The sequence below is a fragment of the Macaca mulatta genome, chromosome 14 (genome assembly GCF_049350105.2).
Source record: "Macaca mulatta isolate MMU2019108-1 chromosome 14, T2T-MMU8v2.0, whole genome shotgun sequence".
Lineage (NCBI taxonomy): Eukaryota > Metazoa > Chordata > Mammalia > Primates > Cercopithecidae > Macaca > Macaca mulatta.
This window is the reverse complement of record NC_133419.1, coordinates 10,510,837-10,531,041: the sequence shown is the minus strand read 5'-3', so window position 1 is coordinate 10,531,041 and position 20,205 is coordinate 10,510,837. Positions and strand designations below refer to the sequence as shown.

The 20,205-nt window shown below is 51.3% G+C and overlaps 1 protein-coding gene and 1 long non-coding RNA gene across 35 annotated transcripts in view; one reads left to right on the top strand and one right to left on the bottom strand.

The window, feature by feature from the left end:
• The window catches only part of LOC144334162 (uncharacterized), a 174,838-nt gene that overhangs the window by 64,420 nt on the left and 90,213 nt on the right, over positions 1 to 20,205 (bottom strand). The gene's annotated exons all lie outside the window — the stretch shown is intronic.
• Positions 1 to 20,205, top strand: part of MARK2 (microtubule affinity regulating kinase 2) — a 76,114-nt gene that overhangs the window by 50,368 nt on the left and 5,541 nt on the right. For 7 of the 34 annotated variants that reach the window (XM_077962497.1, XM_077962495.1, XM_077962491.1 and 4 more), the window contains 15 exons: positions 9,648 to 9,827; positions 10,070 to 10,123; positions 12,701 to 12,749; positions 13,077 to 13,142; positions 13,232 to 13,302; positions 13,522 to 13,578; positions 14,319 to 14,555; positions 14,999 to 15,118; positions 15,220 to 15,319; positions 15,397 to 15,509; positions 16,953 to 17,085; positions 17,359 to 17,537; positions 17,815 to 17,912; positions 18,732 to 18,893; positions 19,535 to 19,792. In XM_077962497.1, coding sequence (XP_077818623.1) covers positions 9,693 to 9,827; positions 10,070 to 10,123; positions 12,701 to 12,749; positions 13,077 to 13,142; positions 13,232 to 13,302; positions 13,522 to 13,578; positions 14,319 to 14,555; positions 14,999 to 15,118; positions 15,220 to 15,319; positions 15,397 to 15,509; positions 16,953 to 17,085; positions 17,359 to 17,537; positions 17,815 to 17,912; positions 18,732 to 18,893; positions 19,535 to 19,792 — 1,832 coding nt within the window. In that variant the 5' untranslated portion in view covers positions 9,648 to 9,692. Of the gene's footprint in view, positions 1 to 2,651; positions 3,126 to 4,382; positions 4,455 to 9,647; positions 9,828 to 10,069; positions 10,124 to 12,700; positions 12,750 to 13,076; positions 13,143 to 13,231; positions 13,303 to 13,521; positions 13,579 to 14,318; positions 14,556 to 14,998; positions 15,119 to 15,219; positions 15,320 to 15,396; positions 15,510 to 16,952; positions 17,086 to 17,355; positions 17,538 to 17,814; positions 17,913 to 18,731; positions 18,894 to 19,534; positions 19,793 to 20,205 lie in introns of those variants that run through there. The other 27 variants (XM_077962506.1, XM_015113936.3, XM_015113934.3 and 24 more) reach the window with 8 other exon arrangements.

Here is a 20,205-nt window from a genome sequence, read left to right as displayed (position 1 = left end):
GTGCGGTGACTCAGACCTGTAATCCCAGCACTTTGGGAGGCCAAGGCGGGCGGTTCACAGGGCCAGGAGATTGAGACCATCCTGGCCAACATGGTGAAACCTACATCTCTACTAAAAATATTAAAAAATTAGCTGAGTGTGGTGGCAGGCTCCTGTAATCCCAGCTACTCGGAAGGCTGAGGTAGGAGAGTCACTTGAACCCGGGAAGCGGAGGTTGCAGTGAGCCAAGATCACGCCACCGCACTCCAGCCTGGGCAACAGAGTGAGACTCCATCTCAAAAAAAAAAATAATAAGAGTCACAAGAGTCATTCTTATTCTGTCACCCAAGCTGGAGTGCAGTGGCACGATCATAGCTCACTGTTACCTCCACCTCCTGGACTGAAACAATCACCCTGCTTTAGCCTCCTGAGTAGCTGAGACTACAGGCCCATGGCACCATGCCTGGCTAATTTTTGAATTCGGAGAGAGAGGGTCTCACTGTGTTGCCCAGGCTTGTCTCGAATTCCCAGGCGCAAGTCATCCTCCCACCATGGCCTCCCAAAGTGCTGGGATTAAGGCACGAGCAACAGTGCTCAGCCCCATGTGGCTTTTTTTTCTTTGAAACAGAGTCTTACTCTGTCACCCAGGCTGGAGTGCAATGGCGCAATCTGTGCTCACTGCAGCCTCTGCCTCCCAGGCTCAAGCAATTCTCATGCCTCAGCCTCTGAGTAGCTGGAATTACAGGAGCATGCCACCATACTCGGCAAATTTTTATATTTTTAGTGGAGACGGGGTTTCACCATGTTGCCCAGGCTGGTCTCGAACTCCTGACCTCAAGTGATCCACCCTCCTCGGCCTCTCAAAGTGCTGGGATTACAGGCGTGAGCCACCGTGCCTGGCCCCCATGTGACTTTTTATCTAAATCCTACCCTGTCTCTTCCCAGCCTTTCTGTTTGAGGTCAGTGCTTTGTATTTCCTCCGTTTGCAAAACCCCTTACTGTCTCCCACAAATAGGATTGAGGAAACAGTCCTTCTGTCACAATGCAAAGCCCTAGAAAAATGAAGGGACTGGAAAAATGAAGCTGTTTGATCCTGCTCTGGTTCTCAGTCTACCAGTGAGTGAAGGGGCCGGAGGGCCCAGGCAAGCTCAAGCCCAGGATCCAGTGGGCCCACTGAAGTCAGGGCCCACTTTTCGGGGGCTGAGAAAAGGAAAGGGTTGCAGTGGGACCACTGGGAGAGGCCTTTAAACAGCCCTCCACCATTGGCCTGAATCAAACATTGTCATTCCCATTGTCCCGAGTGCCTTTCCTGAGCTTTCATACCTTCTGCCTCCTAGCTTATGGAGGAGGAGCCAGGGGCTTATCTTTTGGGGGAAATGAGAGCACAACTAGGCATCAAGAAGGGCTGATGAGAAACTGGTAAGGGGGACTGACTGTCAGGAACAGCAGAGTGCTGAAATGGTGACAAAAGCTCTGGGCTCTGGCCCCAGCTCTGTACTGAGAAGCTGTGAGATTTTGGGCAAGTCTCATAACCTCTGAATGCCAATTTCTCAATGGAAAACGGGGAGACTACCTACCCTGTAGGTCTGTGTTTGGAGAAAACAAAGTGGACATACAGTAGTATCAGAAATGTGAATCTGTTGGCCAGGGCTCATGTGTAAGGCAAACATTTCTTGGCCATTCCTGAGTAGCATGGTCTTGCAGGGATATAAGATATCTTCCTCTGTAAGAGCACAGAGGAAGCTTTGCCCTTCCCTAGAGGGTTAATGGCTACCAACATGAGAAGGTCACAGAGTTCCTTAATGAGAAAGAGCCTAGCCTAGAATCAGGGATGAATGAGAAATCGTTCTGAGAACCAGAGGCAAGGCTGCAACCAGCACGTAGACAGGGGTCGTTGGTCTGGAAGGGGAGTCTTCTCCAGATGAGAGACAGCCAGCTTGCCCCGTGCTCACCATGTGCCCAGGTAGTGGGGGCTTAGCAGGAGGAAAGTGTGAGAAATCCCAGGCCTTTGGAATTCCTTGAGAAAGCAGTGTTGTTTTGAAGGTAAGGCAAAACTGGAGACTGGAGACTTGGAGGTGAGTTAGAACCTAGGGATGGATGAATTTTCAGAAGCAGGGCTGGAAGGCACTTAGAAGAGACATTTGGATTGTTTCTAGCTTTTGGGCAAAATCTAGGATTAAACATGATTTTTTCATTGATAGAATGCTCTATCAGTGATAAAGGCTCTTAATCTAGAAAACAGACCTCTAGGGGGCTTTACATAGAGTCCCCGAACTCCCTGAAATTATGCCCAAAATATTTTGTGTCTAAGTGGAATGTGCATGGTTCTAAGGTTAAGCACTGCTTTTTTAGGAAGTAGGAGGTCCATCCGCCACTGTCAGCTTGCTGGTTTCTGCTCACCCTCCTCCCTGCTCCGTTCTTGAGGGGGTGGTTTGCTGGTCTTTGGCAGGGCCGCCACTCTGGGTCAGCACATCTGAGTCACACGTATTCCTCCCCAGCCCTATTGGAGGTTTTGTTAAAGTCATCTGCCCCTACCCAGGTCCCACCTGCTACAGGTGAGCTAGGGTTTTATGACAGCCGTGGCTGCAGTGAGTCTCCTCACCCTCTCGCCAGCTGTTACCCAGCAAAGCACCTTGGGGAGGGTGGGGCTGCCCACTTCCGGGGAGGGAGGGAGGGGGAGGGGAGAAGGAAGTTGATCTAAACCCGCCTCTTTCTCTCTCTGTCTCCCTTCCTGCCCTATTCCCCTCCTGCCCCTTCCCTCCCACCTTGCTTCTGGTGTACTGTCCTGGAATTGCACGCACTTCCTTACCACCAGGCTTCTGGCCCTTGAGAAGTCAGCGGGGCTTTGTCCCTGTTGCTCTCCTTGCCAAACCCAGTCTCTCTGCTAGTGGTGGTTTCGGTTGCGACACTGTCCAGGTTCCCAGGCAGGAACTGCTCGGCCTGGCTGCTTAGCTACTTTTCACTGAGGAGGTGGTGGAAGGTGTCGCCTGCTCTGGCTGAGTAAGGGTGGCTGGCTGAGCCGGCAGCCCCCGCCCTGGGCCTGGCTCTTCCCGGCCTCTGTACTTTGCCCTCGCTGCCTGACAGGTTCTGCTGTGGGCTCTGCTGAATGGAAGTCGCTGGTAGTCCTTTTCCCTTTCTCCAGTCTGGTATGTTGTCCCCCTTTTTACTCTAGGATTGCCTCCTCCTCTTTCTTCCCTCTCACCTCAAACATAGGATCTTTAGAGAGTTGCTAAGTGGCGCCCTGCCTGAGTCCAGCATAGTAATATTCATGGGAAGGCTGTCCAGATGTGGAAGTGGCATTGACTAGGAAAGGAAGAGGGAGCACATACCAGAAGAGTCTCCCCTGGGAACAAGCGGCTTGACAAGTGGGCGAGGAGGGACTGGTGGGAGGCAGAGTCCCGAGGCCTCAGAGAGGATGCTCCGGCGCTCCAGTGAGGGGGAGCCTAGGATCTAGGGCTGTCACCCAGGGCCGGTGCCCAAGGGATACTTTTCTCTCCCCACTCTGTAGTGCCCGGCTTACTCTGCTCCTGGCCAGGGAGTATCACCCCTCCTGGTTTGGCCCCTTCTCAGCCCTCGGGAAGCCAAAGGACACTTAAGGCCAGCCCTGAATGCAGAGCCCCAAAGCATGAGCTTTTCCACGGGACAACTGTTGGTAGGAGCCTCCAGCATTAGGGCCGGGGCCCTGCCTACCTGAGTCAGCGCCAGGCCTCTCGGGGTGGAGGCTGTCTTCCGGGCAAGCCTGACAACACACCTAGGCCGAGTCTGAGATCCCAGGCGGAAAGGGCCCGACAGGCCCAGTGGATGCAAAACTGTCTTTTTATTTTCTCCTCCATGTCCTGCCTTCTCTTCCTCTCAGTAGCCGACCCCAAAGCTGTTTCAGCCCTACTTCTGAATCAGGCCTGCTTAGTAACTGCTTGGTTTGCCTTTTGGTTCCAAATAACTGCCTTGCAGGGTGACCCCTTATTCTTCCTAAAGGCTACTTGAGAGCCATAGGGGCTCCTCTCGACAGACCTCCTCCATCCTTTAGGGCCTGCCTGGAGTATGATATAGGCCAGAGCTTTGGGAGTGCCTGGTGTGCCACATCTTACTATAAGCAGGGAGGATGGTGGTGGAGGGGAGAGCATGGTTTTCGCCAGGTCCTATTGAGTTGGCCTAGTAGGGTAGCTAATCCTCAGCCTGCCATCCTGTTGGTGAGACCCAGGGCCAAGCTGAATGGTGCAGCCAGAACCCAAAAAGGGAAACTCTAGCTCTATATTAGCCACTGCATACTCTTACCACTTTATCCTTCAGGGAAGCAGCTAGGTGAGGAAGTTGTGTCACTTGGGGCCTTACCCCAAGAAGCATTTCTGTTGGAGACTTTCTCCTCTCTTTTCCCGTTCTCTTTTCTCTGCTTCCTCCCCGTGGCTTGCCTCCTTACCCTGGCTCACATCCCTGCTGTGGGAAACATATTACAGCATAGAAGAGGGGGTGCAGGGGTAAGTAAGGGAAGGATTGAGCACTTGGAGTCCTGTGAGTTGGATGGTTCAGTCCTGAAAAGTGGGTTGGTGACTTTGGAGCAGGGGATCAAAGAGCAAGCATCAGTGCTTATTGCTTCTCTGGCTCCTGAACAAGCAGAACCTCCTCTCTTTCCCTGTCCTGGATATCCAGTGTGGGACCAGCCCTTCACAGCGACCCTGTCTTGAGTTCCTAACTCCCCTTCTTCCCTCTTTTGAAGGGTAGAGGTGCTGGTGTCGGCTAGCAACAGGTTGAGGGAGTGTGGCAGTTCACCAGGTCTGGAGGAGAGCGGGCACTCAACCTGGCCCCTTTTGCGGAAAGGCCCCTAGCATCTCTTGTCAGCCTCCAGCTGGGCTGTAGCTGGCTTAGCGGGCTCAACTTTGATTTGGAAGGTTGTTTTGACAGTGAGACCTCTGGATTGGCAGATAGTAGTATTTGGGGACATAATGGTTGCTCTTACTGAACACTGGATAGGGTGTTTTACATGTGTTCTCTCATCTACTTTAAGTAGGGAACGTTTATTGCTACTTTACAGATAAGGAAATTAAAGCTTGTAGGTGGGGGAGACAGGACTTGAACCTGGTTCTGTTGGACTGCAGCGTTCCTCAAGATCGCTGCCTGGCACAGATGTCTGGCAATATTGGCCACCGGTCGTTTTTTTGGGTACTTCTCTTTCCTATTTGTAATAATCTCACCTCCTTCTTGACAATGTTGATGTTACAGTTGTTCTGTTTTGGGGTTTTGTGTGTGTGTGTGTGTTTCCTTTTTGTGAATGAGGGTCTCGCTATATTGCCTTTTTAAATATATTCTTTTTTTTTTCCTTTTTGTGAATGGCAGGTCTTGAACTCTTGGGCTCAAGCTATCCTCCTGCCTCTGCTTCCCTAAGTGTTGCCTGTAAAGGCATGAGCCACTGTGCCTGACTTGATGATGTTGATGATAATAATAAAGTTAGTATGTGCTGAGTAGGTGGCAGATTTGGGATTTGAAACCTAGCAGGTTATCTCTGACATCTACAGTCTTAACCAGAAAGGAGGAGAATGAATGGCAGAATCTTGCTTGTGGTTGTTAGGCTCCTTGAGGCCCAGTGTGCATGCAGCAGGGCCAGGCAGGGAATGCTGACCTGTGCCACACAGATCGGCCCCTCGGTTCACCAAGAGGGATGGGCAGAGCAGAGCTCAGGATGGGCGTGGGATGCCCAGATTTGGTCTCAACTGGCAAAAGGCCCAAGTCCCCAGGTAGATGCTAAATCCCTGGTCTGGATTTTGAGAACTTAGAGACTGTCACGCTTCCTGCTGCCTTGGACTTATATCGTCAGAGAAAAGGGGAGTGACAACAAACTTAGAAGGTGAACTAGAGGTTGCCAAGGAAACTTTCCCACCCATCTTCCTCTCGTAGGAGTTGGGGCAGAAGGAAGGTTTTTCCTGTTCATTGCCCCTTAGGCAGACTGGGGAAAGTGGGAGGCAGTCTAGCAGCCTGGAAAGGGAAGCTGGGGCTGAGAAAAAGGTAGCCTGAGGAGGCCAGGCTTTCAGTACCCTGCTGAACAGGGCTGGGGTACCCTTCAGGAGACTGGCCCAGTCAGGTACCAGCAATGCCCTGCTCTCCAAGGGGTGTGAAACCTAGAGATCCTTTGGAAGGGAAAAAAGCAGGTATTTAAAAATCCACCTGTCTAGCAAACACTGTTTGAGAACCAACCAGTCTTAGGTGAGCTACAGGGTGCATGGAGAACAGAGCACCAGAGAGCTCTGTGGGCTGGAATGAGCAGACAGTAAGGGCTGGGGGGCTTCATGGAGATGCAAAGGTTGGTGAGGAAGAGAGAAAGAAGGAAGTTAAAAGGGCCTCTTCTGGGATGTGAGGAGCCTCCTCCCCCTTCAAACATCTACCAAATACATGGGCTCTTTCTCCTCCAAGGTTCAACCCCATGTGTTTCTGGGATCTGGTCAAACACTCACCAAAAGACACCCTGCAGCTACTATGCAAAGGCCCTGCATGGGCACAGTGAAGAAGGGGAAATGTCAGAATCAGGATACTGAATTTACTTGCTGCTGTCATTTCTGCCTGAAAAGCATCTGGCTGGCCTAGCAAGGTTCTTGCCTAGGAATGCTGGACAGTTCCTTGGGTAGTAGTAGCAAGTCATTCTTTTTCTCTGTGGTTTTTGAGTGCTTCACTTACAGCCAACAGGGGCCATGAAAGGAAGAACTTTGACTCACACTCCTCTGGTCACCCTGCTGCCCTCCAAACTGTTTCTTGAAGTTTCCAAGGCAGCTCTGGATGGTTCTGGGATGAGGCTGTGGCCTCATATGCTTTGTTGCAGTATGCTGGAGCGATCGTACCAGATGTTCTTTGTGAGATGTTCTTTGTGAGTTGTAAACCAGGGCTCTAATCAGGAGTTAGACCAGACTCTGCATTTTTTTTTTTTTTTTTTTTTTGTGTGTGTGTGTGTGTGTGTGTGTGTGTGTGTGTGTGTTTTGTTTTTGTTTTTGTTTTTGTTTTTGTTTTAGACAAGGTCTCACTCTGTCACCCAGGCTGGAGTACAGTGGCATGATCATGGCTCACTGTAGCCTTGAACTCCTCCTGGGTTCAAGCGATCCTCCCGCCTCATCCTCCAGAGCAGCTGGGACTATAGGTGCGTGCCACCACACTCAGTTGATTTCTTTATTTGTTTTTATTTTATTTTGTTTTTTTGAAACAGAGTTTCACGCTTGTTGCCCAGGCTGGAGTGCAGTGGTGCAATCTCAGCTCACTGTAACTTCCTCCTCCCGGGTTCAAGCGATTCTCCTGCCTCAGCCTCCCTAGTAGCTGGGATTACAGGCGCCTGCCACCACGCCCAGCTAATTTTTTGTATTTTTAGTAGAGACAGGGTTTTACTATGTTGGCCAGGCTGGTCTCGAACTCCTGACCTCAAGCAATCAACCCGCCTCAATCTCCCAAGATTTCTTAATTTTTTGTAGAGACAGAGTCTCCCTATGTTGCCCAGGCTGGTCTTGAGTTCCTGACCTCAAGTGATCCTCCTGCCTCAGCCTTCTAAAGTGCTGGGATTATAGGCATGAGCCACCTTGCCTGGCTCAAACTCTGAACAGTTTTAGTGAGAGATAATTCACATACCATAAGTTTATCCATTTGAAATTTAAATGAGTGACTTTTATTAAATTCACAGTTGTGTATCCATCACCGTAATCAATTTTAGAACATTTTCATTACCCCAAAAAGAAACCCCACACTCCTTAGTTGTCACCCTTAAATTTCCCCCATCCTTCTCAGCAACCACTAACCTACTTTCTGTCTCTATAGATTTGCCTGTTCTGGGCATTTCATATAAATGGAATCATACAATATGTGGTTCTTTATGACCAGCTTTGTTTACTCAGCATCATTTTCAAGTTTCTTCTGTGTTGTAGCATATATTCTTTTTTACTGCCAACCAGTACTCCCCAGTAGGGAGATGCTACGTTTGTTTATCTGTTCATCCAGCTGATGGGCATTTGAATTGTTTCCACTTTTTGACTATTATGGATTATGGTGCTGTGAACCTTGGTTACAGGTTTTTTGTGGATTTATGTTTTCATTTCTTTTTTGTATATACTGAGGAGCGGAATTGCTGGCTCACATAGTCTGTGTTTAGCAGTTTGACGAATGTACATGTCTTCACGTAGATAATGTTTTTTGTCTAGACCATCCCTTTTTGTACAGGTTGAACATCCGTAATCCAGAAGCAAAAATGCTCCAAAATCTAAACTTTTTGAGTGCCAGCATGATGCCACAAGTGGAAAATTCTACACGTAACCCCATATGACAGGTTATAATCAAAATTCAATCACTTTGTTTCATGAACAAAATTATTTTAAAATATGAAATTACCTTCAGGCCATGCATATAATGTATACGTGAAAAATAAACGTTTAGACTTGGGTCCCATCCCTGAGATATCTGATTATGTATATGCAAATATTCCAAAATTCAAAACGATAAAAAATCTGACACGTTTCTGGTCCTAAGCATTTTGGATAAAGGATATTCAACCTGTATCATGTTTGTATGCCTGTTCAGTGCTGGTCATTATAGCTTCTGCATCCTCGTCCCCTCATTTGAGCCAGGAGGGCAGAGCAGGGCAGACTGCTGCCTTGCTCAGACCTAGTCGGTCAGTCATTTCATTGTACAAGTACTCATTGAGCAGCAAACATAAGCCAGTCTCTCTTTAAGTGCTGGGATCTATCAGTGAATAAAGAATATATGCCTGCTTTCATGTGCTTCCATTCTTACTGGGAGAGACGGAAAATAAATGTAAAGTGATAAATAATAAAGGTTCGGTGGGGCATTGGTAGTTCAGCGGCAGAAATTTCGTCTCCCATGCAGGAGACTTGGGTTTAACTTCCGGCCATGCAGTCCTTCCATGCAGGGAGGGCTACTACATTTCTACCCAACAAGGTTATTATGGCCGGGTGCGGTGGCTCACGCCTGTAATCCCAGCACTTTGGGAGGCCAAGGCGGGCGGATCACCAGAGGTCGAGAGTCTGAGACCAGCCTGAGCAACATGGAGAAACCCCGTCTCTACTAAAAATACAAAATTAGCCGGGCGTGGTGGCGTGTGACTGTAATCCCAGCTACTCGGGATGCTGAGGTGGGAGAATTGCTTAAACCCAGGAGGCGGAGGTTGCGGTGAGTTGAGATTGCACCATTGCACTGCAGCCTAGGCAACAAGAGCAAAGCTCTGTCTCAAAATAATAAATAAATAAATAATAAAGTTTCATGTAAGTTTTGGGTGGCAGTGAGGGCATTGAAGCAGTTATGACCATGTTGCTACCATGACTTTGAGATGCAGTCTTCTCGCAGTCTGCACAAGCAGCATAGTGGGAAGTGGGGTACCGGCTCTCCCTCCTGAGCCAGACGAGCTGCTGTGTTGCCAGTGGAGGTTCAGGGAGCCAGTGATGGGACAGCTCTGCTCCTGAGCTTTGCCACCCACAGGACCTGGGCACTGGACCTTATGATGTGCTCCTTTGGAGTGAAGACTGGCTGTCATCTCAGCCCCCTCTCCTTTCTTCTCCTGTCCTATGTTTCTTCACATGCCTACCAGCCCCCTGGAGTCTGCCCCTGCACCCTCCTCCCTTACATATTTTGCAGAGAGTGTTTAGAGGACTGGAAGTGTAGCTTGTAATGGTATCTCTGTTTCTACCCTGCAGCCCACCTTGGGACACCTTGACTCCAAGCCCAGCAGTAAGTCCAACATGATTCGGGGCCGCAACTCAGCCACCTCTGCTGATGAGCAGCCCCACATTGGAAACTACCGGCTCCTCAAGACCATTGGCAAGGGTAACTTTGCCAAGGTGAAGTTGGCCCGACACATCCTGACTGGGAAAGAGGTGAGCACTGGGACTGGGGACATGGCAGCACCTCCCAGCCCTGTTGACACTCCAGCAGGTGGTGACGGGACTACTACTGCAGCCAACCTCTTGTTTATCCGGCAGAAATGAGATCTGACATATAGGGGTGCAAAAAGCTGTGGGATGAAAAGGAGTGCGAAATATAAAGGAGGAAGTAGATTGGAATCCTGGATTTTGCCTAGTCAGAGAAGTGATTTGGGGCTTTTTTGTCTCATCCTCAGGTAGCTGTGAAGATCATTGACAAGACTCAACTGAACTCCTCCAGCCTCCAGAAGGTAAGCACATGGCACCTGCTGTCCGTTTGTGTTTTGTTTTGTTTTGTTTTGTTTTGTTTGAGTCAGAGTCTCATTCTTGTCACCCAGGCTGGAGTGCAATGGCGTGATCTCAGCTCACTGCAACCTCCGCCTCTTGTTTTCAAGTGATTCTCCCACTGCAGCCTCCCAAGTAGCTGGGATTACAGGCACCCGCCACCACGCCTGGCTAAGTTTTGTATTTTTAGTAGAGATGGGGTTTCACCATGTTATCCAGGCTGGTCTCAAATTCCTGACCTCAAGTCATCCGCTCGTCTCGGCCTCCCAAAGTGCTAAAATTACAGGTGTGAACCACCGCGCCCAGCCCTCCTGTCCCTTTCTAAATCTCTCTTCTGGGGTCAATGATCTACTCACCCCATTTAGACCTCCTCTTGAATTCCTAGTTTAAATTTTCCGGCCATTTCACTCACCACCCCACATGGCTCTGCTACCTTAGGGGTTTTAGTTGAATCCTCTGTGGTGACTCCTCCTGAGTGGGTTTCCTGGCCACAGGCACTGGCTCTTGTGAAGTCTTTCTGTTCATTCCCAGCCGCTTGGCCTACCTGTCTGACCTACTTCCTGCATCTTGTTATCTTCTGGCTTGCGGCCAGCCCTATGCAAAAACACATGTTTGTAGCCACTACTAGAAACACATGCAGCTACTTCAAGATCTGGAATGATCCAGGGCAGTGGCTTTAGAAATACAAGAATAAGAGGAAACAGGGAACCTGCAGCTGGGTTCTGTGCCAGCTACATTTTAGAGAATGAGCTCCAGCTCAAATTTTCTCAACAAAACCTAGTTCTGTTCATCTTGTGGCAAATCAGATATTTTCTCCGTAAGCATATTGTGGTAGTTGAGTTAGGAGAAGGCATGATTCGTGCTAACATTAGAGTCAGATACAGTGATACTGGGAACCTTAGGAGTAGGGGCTGAGGATTGTTGTTGAGGGCAATGCTCATGGAATTAGAGTGGATGAGTTGTTCCCCTGACGTGCAAATAGCCAGAACCAAGGTGTTTCCTATTTATTGTTACCCCTGGGATCCCTTCAAGGGTTCTTCAGTTCAGTGGAATCATTGCTGTCATCACCAGGGTGTCCTTGCTTGGAGCTTTCCAGGAGGAAGGGAAAAAGGGCTGCTCCTGACATACTGGCTGCAGCCCCACAGAAGAAGTCAGCGTGGGATGGGCCATTTGGCCTTGGGAGCAGTCTAACCTGCCATCGTAATAATCGCCAGTCCACCAAGCCATCTTACTCCCTACCTTGTTTTTCTCCCTAATTCTTCCTGACTCTGTGGAAGGCACCAACACCGGACAAATAGAGCCATTTTCAAAACCTTTTGAGACTCTGTTACTAAAGCCAGTCTGATTCTGGCCAAAAATGTGATCTCAGCAATAATCCCTAAAAAATGAACATCGAAGAAGCTAGCCCCCTCAGGGGTCTAGATGAGCCCAGAAAACCCCAAGTTCTCCCAGAAGAATGCCACTTCCATGCCAGGTGAGCAGCCTTAGGGGAAGAAACCTTGGCAGTTGCCTCTGGCCCCATTTCAGTGCTGCTCCCCATTACCACCCCAGAGGGTGGTAGCGAGGCTTTTTGCCTCTTCTTCCAAAATATCTGTTGGGCCAGGGAAAAAAGTAAGAAAAACCTAGGCTCTTATAAAGGGTAAGGTCAGCATTGGGTTCCTGAAGATTGGAAAGCCTTTTTCTTCTTTTGTGTTCTAGCTCAGGAAAGCTCTGGGGCATCATTAAAGGGGAAACAAATGTATTCACTTTATTCCATAAACCATATCTTGAATTAGGGCTTCCCCTACCCCCCCCCAAACAAAAACAACAACAAAAACTAGTTCTGCTCTTTGTGCAAGTGATGAGGCCTGGAATTACAAAAAGCCCCACCTCCAGTTCTCTGGCCCCCGCAGAGGGGAAAGAGTTCATTTCTGTCATCTGTCTTTATGAAAATACATGGTTTGGAGCCCCTGGTTTTGTTTCACAAAGAGAGCGTGAGTGTGTGGAGGTGGATTTGATTAAAATTGGCATCAGCTATATATAGGAGTGGCTTCTTCTGTCACCACCCTGGAGGCCCAGGAAGGAAAGGCCTATCCCCTGGAACAGAGCCCTCTGACTACTGTAAATCAGAAAATGATGGGGTCCCCCTCTGGTGCTCCACCACCCCTTTACACAGACCAAGCTGGGGTGTGTACTGTCACTGAACCAAGGCAGCAGCTCGGGTTCTGAATATTCACGCACATGGGCTCACACTCCCTCCAACAGAGGCACCCAGCCAAAACCCGCCTGCTGTTTTGGGGCTGGATTTGGTAGACGCAGCAGAGGGCACGGCTGGCTCATCCCAATGCCATCCCGGGTAGCACGTCCCCATAGCCAGCCCTCCTCCAGCTTCCCCGACTTCCCAGCCACGGGGAAGGCTGCACATGAGCTAGACAACCACCCTATTTTCTTTTCCCTGCCTGGTTTTGGTTTTTTTGGGAAAAAATAATCCTAGCAGGGGCTGTTTGGAGGTACCTGAGGGGAGCAAGTTGAGCAAGCATGACCCCTGGCATTTTATCTTCCAGCTATTCCGCGAAGTAAGAATAATGAAGGTTTTGAATCATCCTAACATAGGTGAGCACAAGTTGTCATTTCTCTCTTCTTCCCCAACAGCAAGGCTCTGCTTTCCAGCGTGTCATCTTCTCCCCAAGGCACACTGCCTTCTGGAGTCTGCGGTCTTCAAGGATGCCCCTGGGGAAGCTCAGCTCAAAATCCGTTTCCGCTTCTGGCATACTGGGCTGTCCTTAGCAGTTTGGCTGGCATGAGAGGAACTTGTTCTTGGGAGTGGGGGATCATGAAAGGAGGGGAGACTTTCATCCCCAGGATGCTCCTGGACATGTTTTAGAGCAGTATGTGGCCCCTGCTGCTTCTTGACTTAAGCCTTGGCCTTTTCTTTTGTAGTTAAATTATTTGAAGTGATTGAGACTGAGAAAACGCTCTACCTTGTCATGGAGTACGCTAGTGGCGGTAGGTGTGGAACTGCCTCTTCCTGTTGTGCCCCCACTTCTTCCACCTCCAGCCAGCTCTGACTGAGATCCCTGCCTGGTCTCTTACAGGAGAGGTATTTGATTACCTAGTGGCTCATGGCAGGATGAAAGAGAAAGAGGCTCGAGCCAAATTCCGCCAGGTAGGTGTGACTCCCTCCATAGGATCTGGACCTGACCTCTGCCTTTTGGGGTTTGACATATAAGGATAAGCTGCCTGTTTATAAGTGGCCCCTGGAGGGTACTTTGGGCTCTGCTTATCTGTGTGGTAGCTTAGCACTAGGTCACAGGATCACTGCTCTGCCAGCCCCTGTGGCCCACCCTCAGGCACCCCTGGGTTAACCCTTCTTCCTTCCTTTCAGATAGTGTCTGCTGTACAGTACTGTCACCAGAAGTTTATTGTCCATAGAGACTTAAAGGTAAGGCATGTACTTCTCCTTGTGCCTTTGAGTGGGGGCCAGGTTGTTCCCCTCATTCTCCATGATAAAACCATCAATAACCATCAGGCCCTGAGTGTTCAGGAAACTCCAGCCTTTCTTTTTTTTTTTGAGATGACCAGAAAGCCCCTAGGGCTGCCTCTGATAGAGACCTTGTGGCTGGACCTCGGGTTCCGTTCCAGCCCTTGAGCAGGGGGCCTTTGCCATTTCACCTCTTGGCACATCACCTTTCAGTGCTGCCAAAAGAGGCAGGCACCCTCCAGGCTTTCTTGGTCTTTCAGGCAACCTGGTAGCCGACCCAGGGAAGAGTGCTAAAAGTTCCACAGCTGTATCCCAGCTGCTTTTCAGGCAGGGATGCATATACCATCTCCATTACCAAGATACTCAAGTTTGAGGACACCTGTGAGTCTCTTGGTTGCTGAGTCCTCACAGACATGATTTGATTAACCTGGGCCTGATGCTGTAGCTTTGCACAGCTCACAGGGTCTCTGGGCCTTCGGATCCCATCTCTCCCACGGCTGCCCATGTGAGGAGGGGCCTGCACTGCCTTCCTCCTGCCCAGCCCATTCACGCTGATTGAAGCCCTGCCCTGACATTGGTGGAGAAAGTTCTGAGACTGAAGATGACTTTCCATTTGTTCTCCCATTCCCCTCAGCTCCTTCCTGCCCAGGGCCTTATTCTGGTTCACTTGGTTCCCTGATGTTTTCCATCTTACCTCCCAGGCAGAAAACCTGCTCTTGGACGCTGATATGAACATCAAGATTGCAGACTTTGGCTTCAGCAATGAATTCACCTTTGGGAACAAGCTGGACACCTTCTGTGGCAGTCCCCCTTACGCTGCCCCAGAACTCTTCCAGGGCAAAAAATATGATGGACCCGAGGTGGATGTGTGGAGCCTAGGAGTTATCCTCTATACACTGGTCAGCGGATCCCTGCCTTTTGATGGACAGAATCTCAAGGTGGAGTGAAGTGCAAGCTTTTTATTGCTTCTCATTTCCTCTCGGCCTCTGGTCTTAGCCCTGACCTCCCGCCTTTGCCACCTGTCTACATTTGTCCCAAGCCAAAGCTTCAGAGAAGGGCTTGCTGAGGTAGCAGCAGTCAAAGGCCTTCTGCACCTGGGAATGAATAACCTCAGTTCCTTTCTCGAAAGATGGGATAAACTGTGTGTGTGTTCATCCCCCAAGGCACTCCGGATTGCAGGCCTCGGACTGGTCAAGTTAGAGGGTACGAGGGTATTTGACTTCACTTGCCTCTCTGGTGAGGTGTCTTGTCCCAGGCTCTCTGCCTTCTTCCATATTTCATTTATGTCTGGCCAGGCCTAGGCTCTGAGGATCTTGGATATTATGTTTCTTCCTTTGGCCTTGGGATAATTTCAATTTTCTAACCCTGGATCCTCCTACAGGAGCTGCGGGAACGGGTACTGAGGGGAAAATACCGTATTCCGTTCTACATGTCCACGGACTGTGAAAACTTGCTTAAGAAATTTCTCATTCTTAATCCCAGCAAGAGAGGCACTTTAGAGGTGAGCGGTGGAGCCCAACTGGCGGAAGGGCCTGGGGCCCCCATGGAAACTTTCCAGCTGACTTTCTTCCCCCTGCCCTTTTCCTTCTCTGTGCTCCCCAGCAAATCATGAAAGATCGATGGATGAATGTGGGTCACGAAGATGATGAACTAAAGCCTTATGTGGAGCCACTCCCTGACTACAAGGACCCCCGGCGGACAGGTGAGGCTGTGCCGGGCTGTGAGGTTAAGCTTGCCTAGGAGTTGAGGCCAGTGTTAACGATATGTCCCCCTGTGCAGAGCTGATGGTGTCCATGGGTTACACACGGGAAGAGATCCAGGACTCGCTGGTGGGCCAGAGATACAACGAGGTGATGGCCACCTATCTGCTCCTGGGCTACAAGAGCTCCGAGGTGTGTGCTCCCCGCTCCATTCTCTGACCTGGCCAGCCTCACTGTCAGTAGCACCCATGCTTCTAACACCTGTTGAAGGCAGAAGCTCATCTCTGAGTAGGTGTGCTCTCTGCTCACCAATTTTAAGCCTCAGCTTTGGTGTCTGAGGTCCTCTGGCCCATTCACTGATCTCCATGACTGAATTGATAGAAAGCTGTTAGGGTCGGTGTGAGACTGGGTCAGAGTTTCAATACGGGTGAGTAGTTGATCTAGGTTAGTCTGCGTTGATTAGATGGGTCTAGGTCATCGGCTAGCACTTCTGTGTTGATCTAGATATCTTTGTGTCTTTCTGTATCTGGAAGTGTACATTTCTGCATGGGTGGGTGGGTGTGTGTGGGGCAGGGGGGTCTGTGTGTGTATCTGATCAGAAGCTTGAGTCTGTTGCTTTTTTTTTTTTTTTTCTTTTTTTTTTTTTGAGACGGAGTTTCGCTCTTGTTGCCCGGGCTGGAGTGCAATGGCAGGATCTTGGCTCACTGCAACCTCCGCCTCCCGGGTTTAAGCGATTTCCTGCCTCTGCCTCCCAAGTAGCTGGGATTACAGGCATGCACCACCACACCCGGCTATTGAGTCTGTTGCTTCTGTCTAGTGCTTTATGTTTGGGTTATGTATCTGTGTGTGTGTGTATGTGTCCGTCTTCCCGTCTGTGGATCTGGAGACTTTGTGATTGTTCTTCTGCCCATTTGGGTTTTGTTCATCATCTGTGTGTCCCCACATGAACTCCCAGCCTCCCTGCCCTGCTGTCCCTCTGGTGGTGGGATCCTTAAGAGGCACCTGCTTGCTGGGCGCGGTGGCTCACGCCTGTAATCCCAGCACTTTGGGAGGCCGAGGTGGGCAGATCACGAGGTCAGGAGATGGAGACCATCCTGGCTAACACGGTGAAACCCTGTCTCTACTAAAAATACAAAAAATTAGCCGGGCGTGGTGGTGCGCGCCTGTAGTCCCAGCTACTCGGAGGCTGAGGCAGGAGAATGGCGTGAACCCGGGAGGTGGAGCTTGCAGTGAGCCGAGATCGCGCCACTGCACTCCAGCCTGGGTGACAAAGCGAGACTCCGTCTCAAAAAAAAAAAAAAACAAAAACAGGCACCTGCTGCCACTTGGTGTAGGCCCATATTGCTCTGTGTTGAGGGGAGTGGTCTTGAGTCTGGACATGTGTTCTTGTGGATATTTGTGTCTCTGGGTGTGTGGCTTATGTATTCCTCTCTGAGGCTGTGTCTGTCAGTGTCTGTGTCAGAGCATGTGTATCTCTAGGGTGAAGGGGGGATTTATTGGTCTTACAAGTGGACGTCTGGTATGATCCTGGGGTGTTGGAGTGTTGGGAGAGGGTGGTATGTGTAAATGTGTCCATCTGTAGGGATTTCCACGTGACTTCTGCCCTCCCTTGAAGCTGTTTTCTGTTTCTTTTAGCTGGAAGGTGACACCATCACCCTGAAGCCCCGGCCTTCAGCTGATCTGACCAATAGCAGCGCCCCATCCCCATCCCACAAGGTACAGCGCAGCGTGTCGGCCAATCCCAAGCAGCGGCGCTTCAGCGACCAGGGTAAATGCTTTTGGGAGTTGTAGGTAGGGAGTCACCCCTCTCCAGAGAGGTCACAGGTTCTGTGGGGACTTGGGTAATAGAGCTAAGTTTCAGTCCTTGTTCAGCCACTTATTAGTAGCACGGCCATGGGCAAGCCACTTCCCTTCCCTCACCTCTGTGGAATGGGGGCTTGCTGGGTTGTTGGCCAGCCCTGTAGGAGATGAGCATGCATGGGGCTGGTACTCAGTGGACCCCTTGGCCTTACGCATTCCCACCCTCCCTCTGGCCCAGCAGCTGGTCCTGCCATTCCCACCTCTAATTCTTACTCTAAGAAGACTCAGAGTAACAATGCAGAAAATAAGCGGCCCGAGGAGGACCGGGAGTCGGGGCGGAAAGCCAGCAGCACAGCCAAGGTGCCTGCCAGCCCCCTGCCCGGCCTGGAGAGGAAGAAGACCACCCCAACCCCTTCCACGGTGAGCCGCAGCCCCCGCCCTCTCCTTCCTTCCTGCGGTGGGGCCTGCCCTCTCCAGGCAGCTCTTCTCTTAATTCAGACTCTGTTCCCTTTGGCTGCCACTTCTGCTTGCAGTAGGAAGCCTCGCTGCCAGGAGTAAAAGCAGAATCCTTTCCTTAACCTACCGCTGTCTGCTTCAGGTGGAAGGGAGGGGAAGCTTGTTCCATGAACCTGCGGGAGAACCTGGCTGTAGACCACTTTGGCTTTCTGATAGAACGCTTGCCCTTTATTCCCCACAGAACAGCGTCCTCTCCACCAGCACAAATCGAAGCAGGAATTCCCCACTTTTGGAGCGGGCCAGCCTCGGCCAGGCCTCCATCCAGAATGGCAAAGACAGGTGAGAGACCCGGGCCCTGCCTGCCTCGCTCCCTAGGAGCCACGTCTCACAGGGTGATGTCTGTCAGCAGCACCATCTCCTGTCCCTGCCAGCGCATTGCTCCCTGCTCCCTGGAGTTCCATCCTGGCTGTGTCCAGTCCAGCTTTCCCCTCCCCTATTCCACGCCATTGCCTCCTCCCCATCTTCCTCTGACTGCTTCTTGCAGTTTGCCAAGTGTGGGGCTGACTCTCAGCTGCATGCTCGCTTCTCGACCACGGCCAGCGCATGGCAGCTGCCCTTCTCTAGACATGAGCACCTAAGGCCTTGTGTTGGGGGTCCCAGCTCAGGGCAGAACCAAGAGATGCCCATCTGGAGCGGTGTACACATAGAGGGCAACTCCAGCCATCCCCATGAGACCAGAGCTCCCCAGCCTTCACCGGCCGCATTTCTTACTGTTGCATTCCTGGCTCTATCTCTTCAGAGTTTATGAAAGCTTCCCCTCAGCAACACCCCACTCTTTCTGTAGAAGAAACTCTCTTGTTCTTAGAATTCTTAGGAGGCCAGTGCAGCCTGGAGGCAGCAGCCCCTTGTCTGCTCTCCTTCATTTCTGGTTTCCTCTTCCCAGGCTCTGACCCACCTCGTTGCTTCCCGACCTCACTCACCTCCACTCCCAGCCCCGCATTCCTCAGTTCTGACTTGCATCCCGCTGCTGCCCAGGCCTGACCTCTACCCTGCTGGAGCTCCCCAGCTCTGGCCCTTCCCCTGCCCTTGCTTCCTAATCCAGGCCTCCTGCCCTCACTCACCCCTAACACGGGCCTCTCCGCTGCTTTTGTCTCCTAGCCTAACCATGCCAGGGTCCCGGGCCTCCACGGCTTCTGCTTCTGCCGCAGTCTCTGCGGCCCGGCCCCGCCAGCACCAGAAATCCATGTCGGCCTCCGTGCACCCCAACAAGGCCTCTGGGCTGCCCCCCACGGAGAGTAACTGTGAGGTGCCGCGGCCCAGGCAAGTGTGCTGGGGCAGCTGCTGCACCTGCTGCCCTCAGCCCACCCTACCCCCTTGCCCCAGCAATTTCTTCTTCCCACTTGGGGGTCCTGCTCTGTTCTTGTCATCTTAGCCACAAGAAATGGGTCTGTCCCCTGCGGCCAGGAAGTGGAGGGAACAAAAAAGAGCGTTAATGCCCCTCTTTTCCAGTTCTCCCTCTCAGAACAGGTATGCAGGAAGCTGTCCTAAGGCTCCAAAGGGAAACCTTTTTGTTCTGAACCTTCCTGGGTTTCCTTAGGGACCCCGGGGATAGTCGGCATCACAGGGACTCAATCCTCGAGGGTTGGTCCCCATTGCCCGCTTGAGGGTCCAGTCTGCCCGGCTCCCAGGGAGGCCGCTCTGTCCAGCCTAAACCACACTCCACACACGGGTCCTTCCTTGCCTCCCTCCCTCCCTTCCCAAACCATCTCCTTCCACTTCCACAAGACTTCCTTCTCACCACTGTCCTCAATAGTCACACCCTTCCTTCTGTGTCCTCGTGATGGCTGCCTCTGCCCTAGCATCCCCCTCCCTGTCCCCACCACAGGGTGTCCAGGTGCCCAGTGATGATGGCTGTCCTGTACCCTAATTCATCCCCCTCAACCCCACTTCTCTTCTCACAGCACAGCCCCCCAACGTGTCCCTGTCGCCTCCCCATCCGCCCACAACATCAGCAGCAGTGGTGGAGCCCCAGACCGAACTAATTTCCCCCGGGGTGTGTCCAGCCGAAGCACCTTCCATGCTGGGCAGCTCCGACAGGTGCGGGACCAGCAGAATTTGCCCTATGGTGTGACCCCAGCCTCTCCCTCTGGCCACAGCCAGGGCCGGCGGGGGGCCTCTGGGAGCATCTTCAGCAAGTTCACCTCCAAGTTTGTACGCAGGTAAGCAAGGAGCTTTGGGTGGCAGAGAGGCTTAGGCCAGGCCTTCCTACCTGACTGGGAGTGGGTTAGGGGTTGGGGGTTGGGATTTGGGACACTCTGTACTGGTATTGGGTCTTGGGGTTAGAAGAGGCTTGGGGAAGCACAAGAAATTGGGTCTTTGTCAACACCTTGTATGCCCAGGCCCACCCCTCTGAGGCCTCTCCCCAACTCCTTACAGGCACCCCTCATTCTCTGGCCCCAAGCAGATGGCCGATGCCGCCTCCTCTCTAGGAGAGTGTGAACTCAGATGCTAAAATAAAAGCCCCCCCTTCTCTCCTGGGTTCCCATGGAAACTTATATTTGGTGACGCAGCTGCAAAGTCATGAGGCATGAGCCAGGCTGGGGCCAGCAAGGAAAATTTTGTCCTGGTCTCT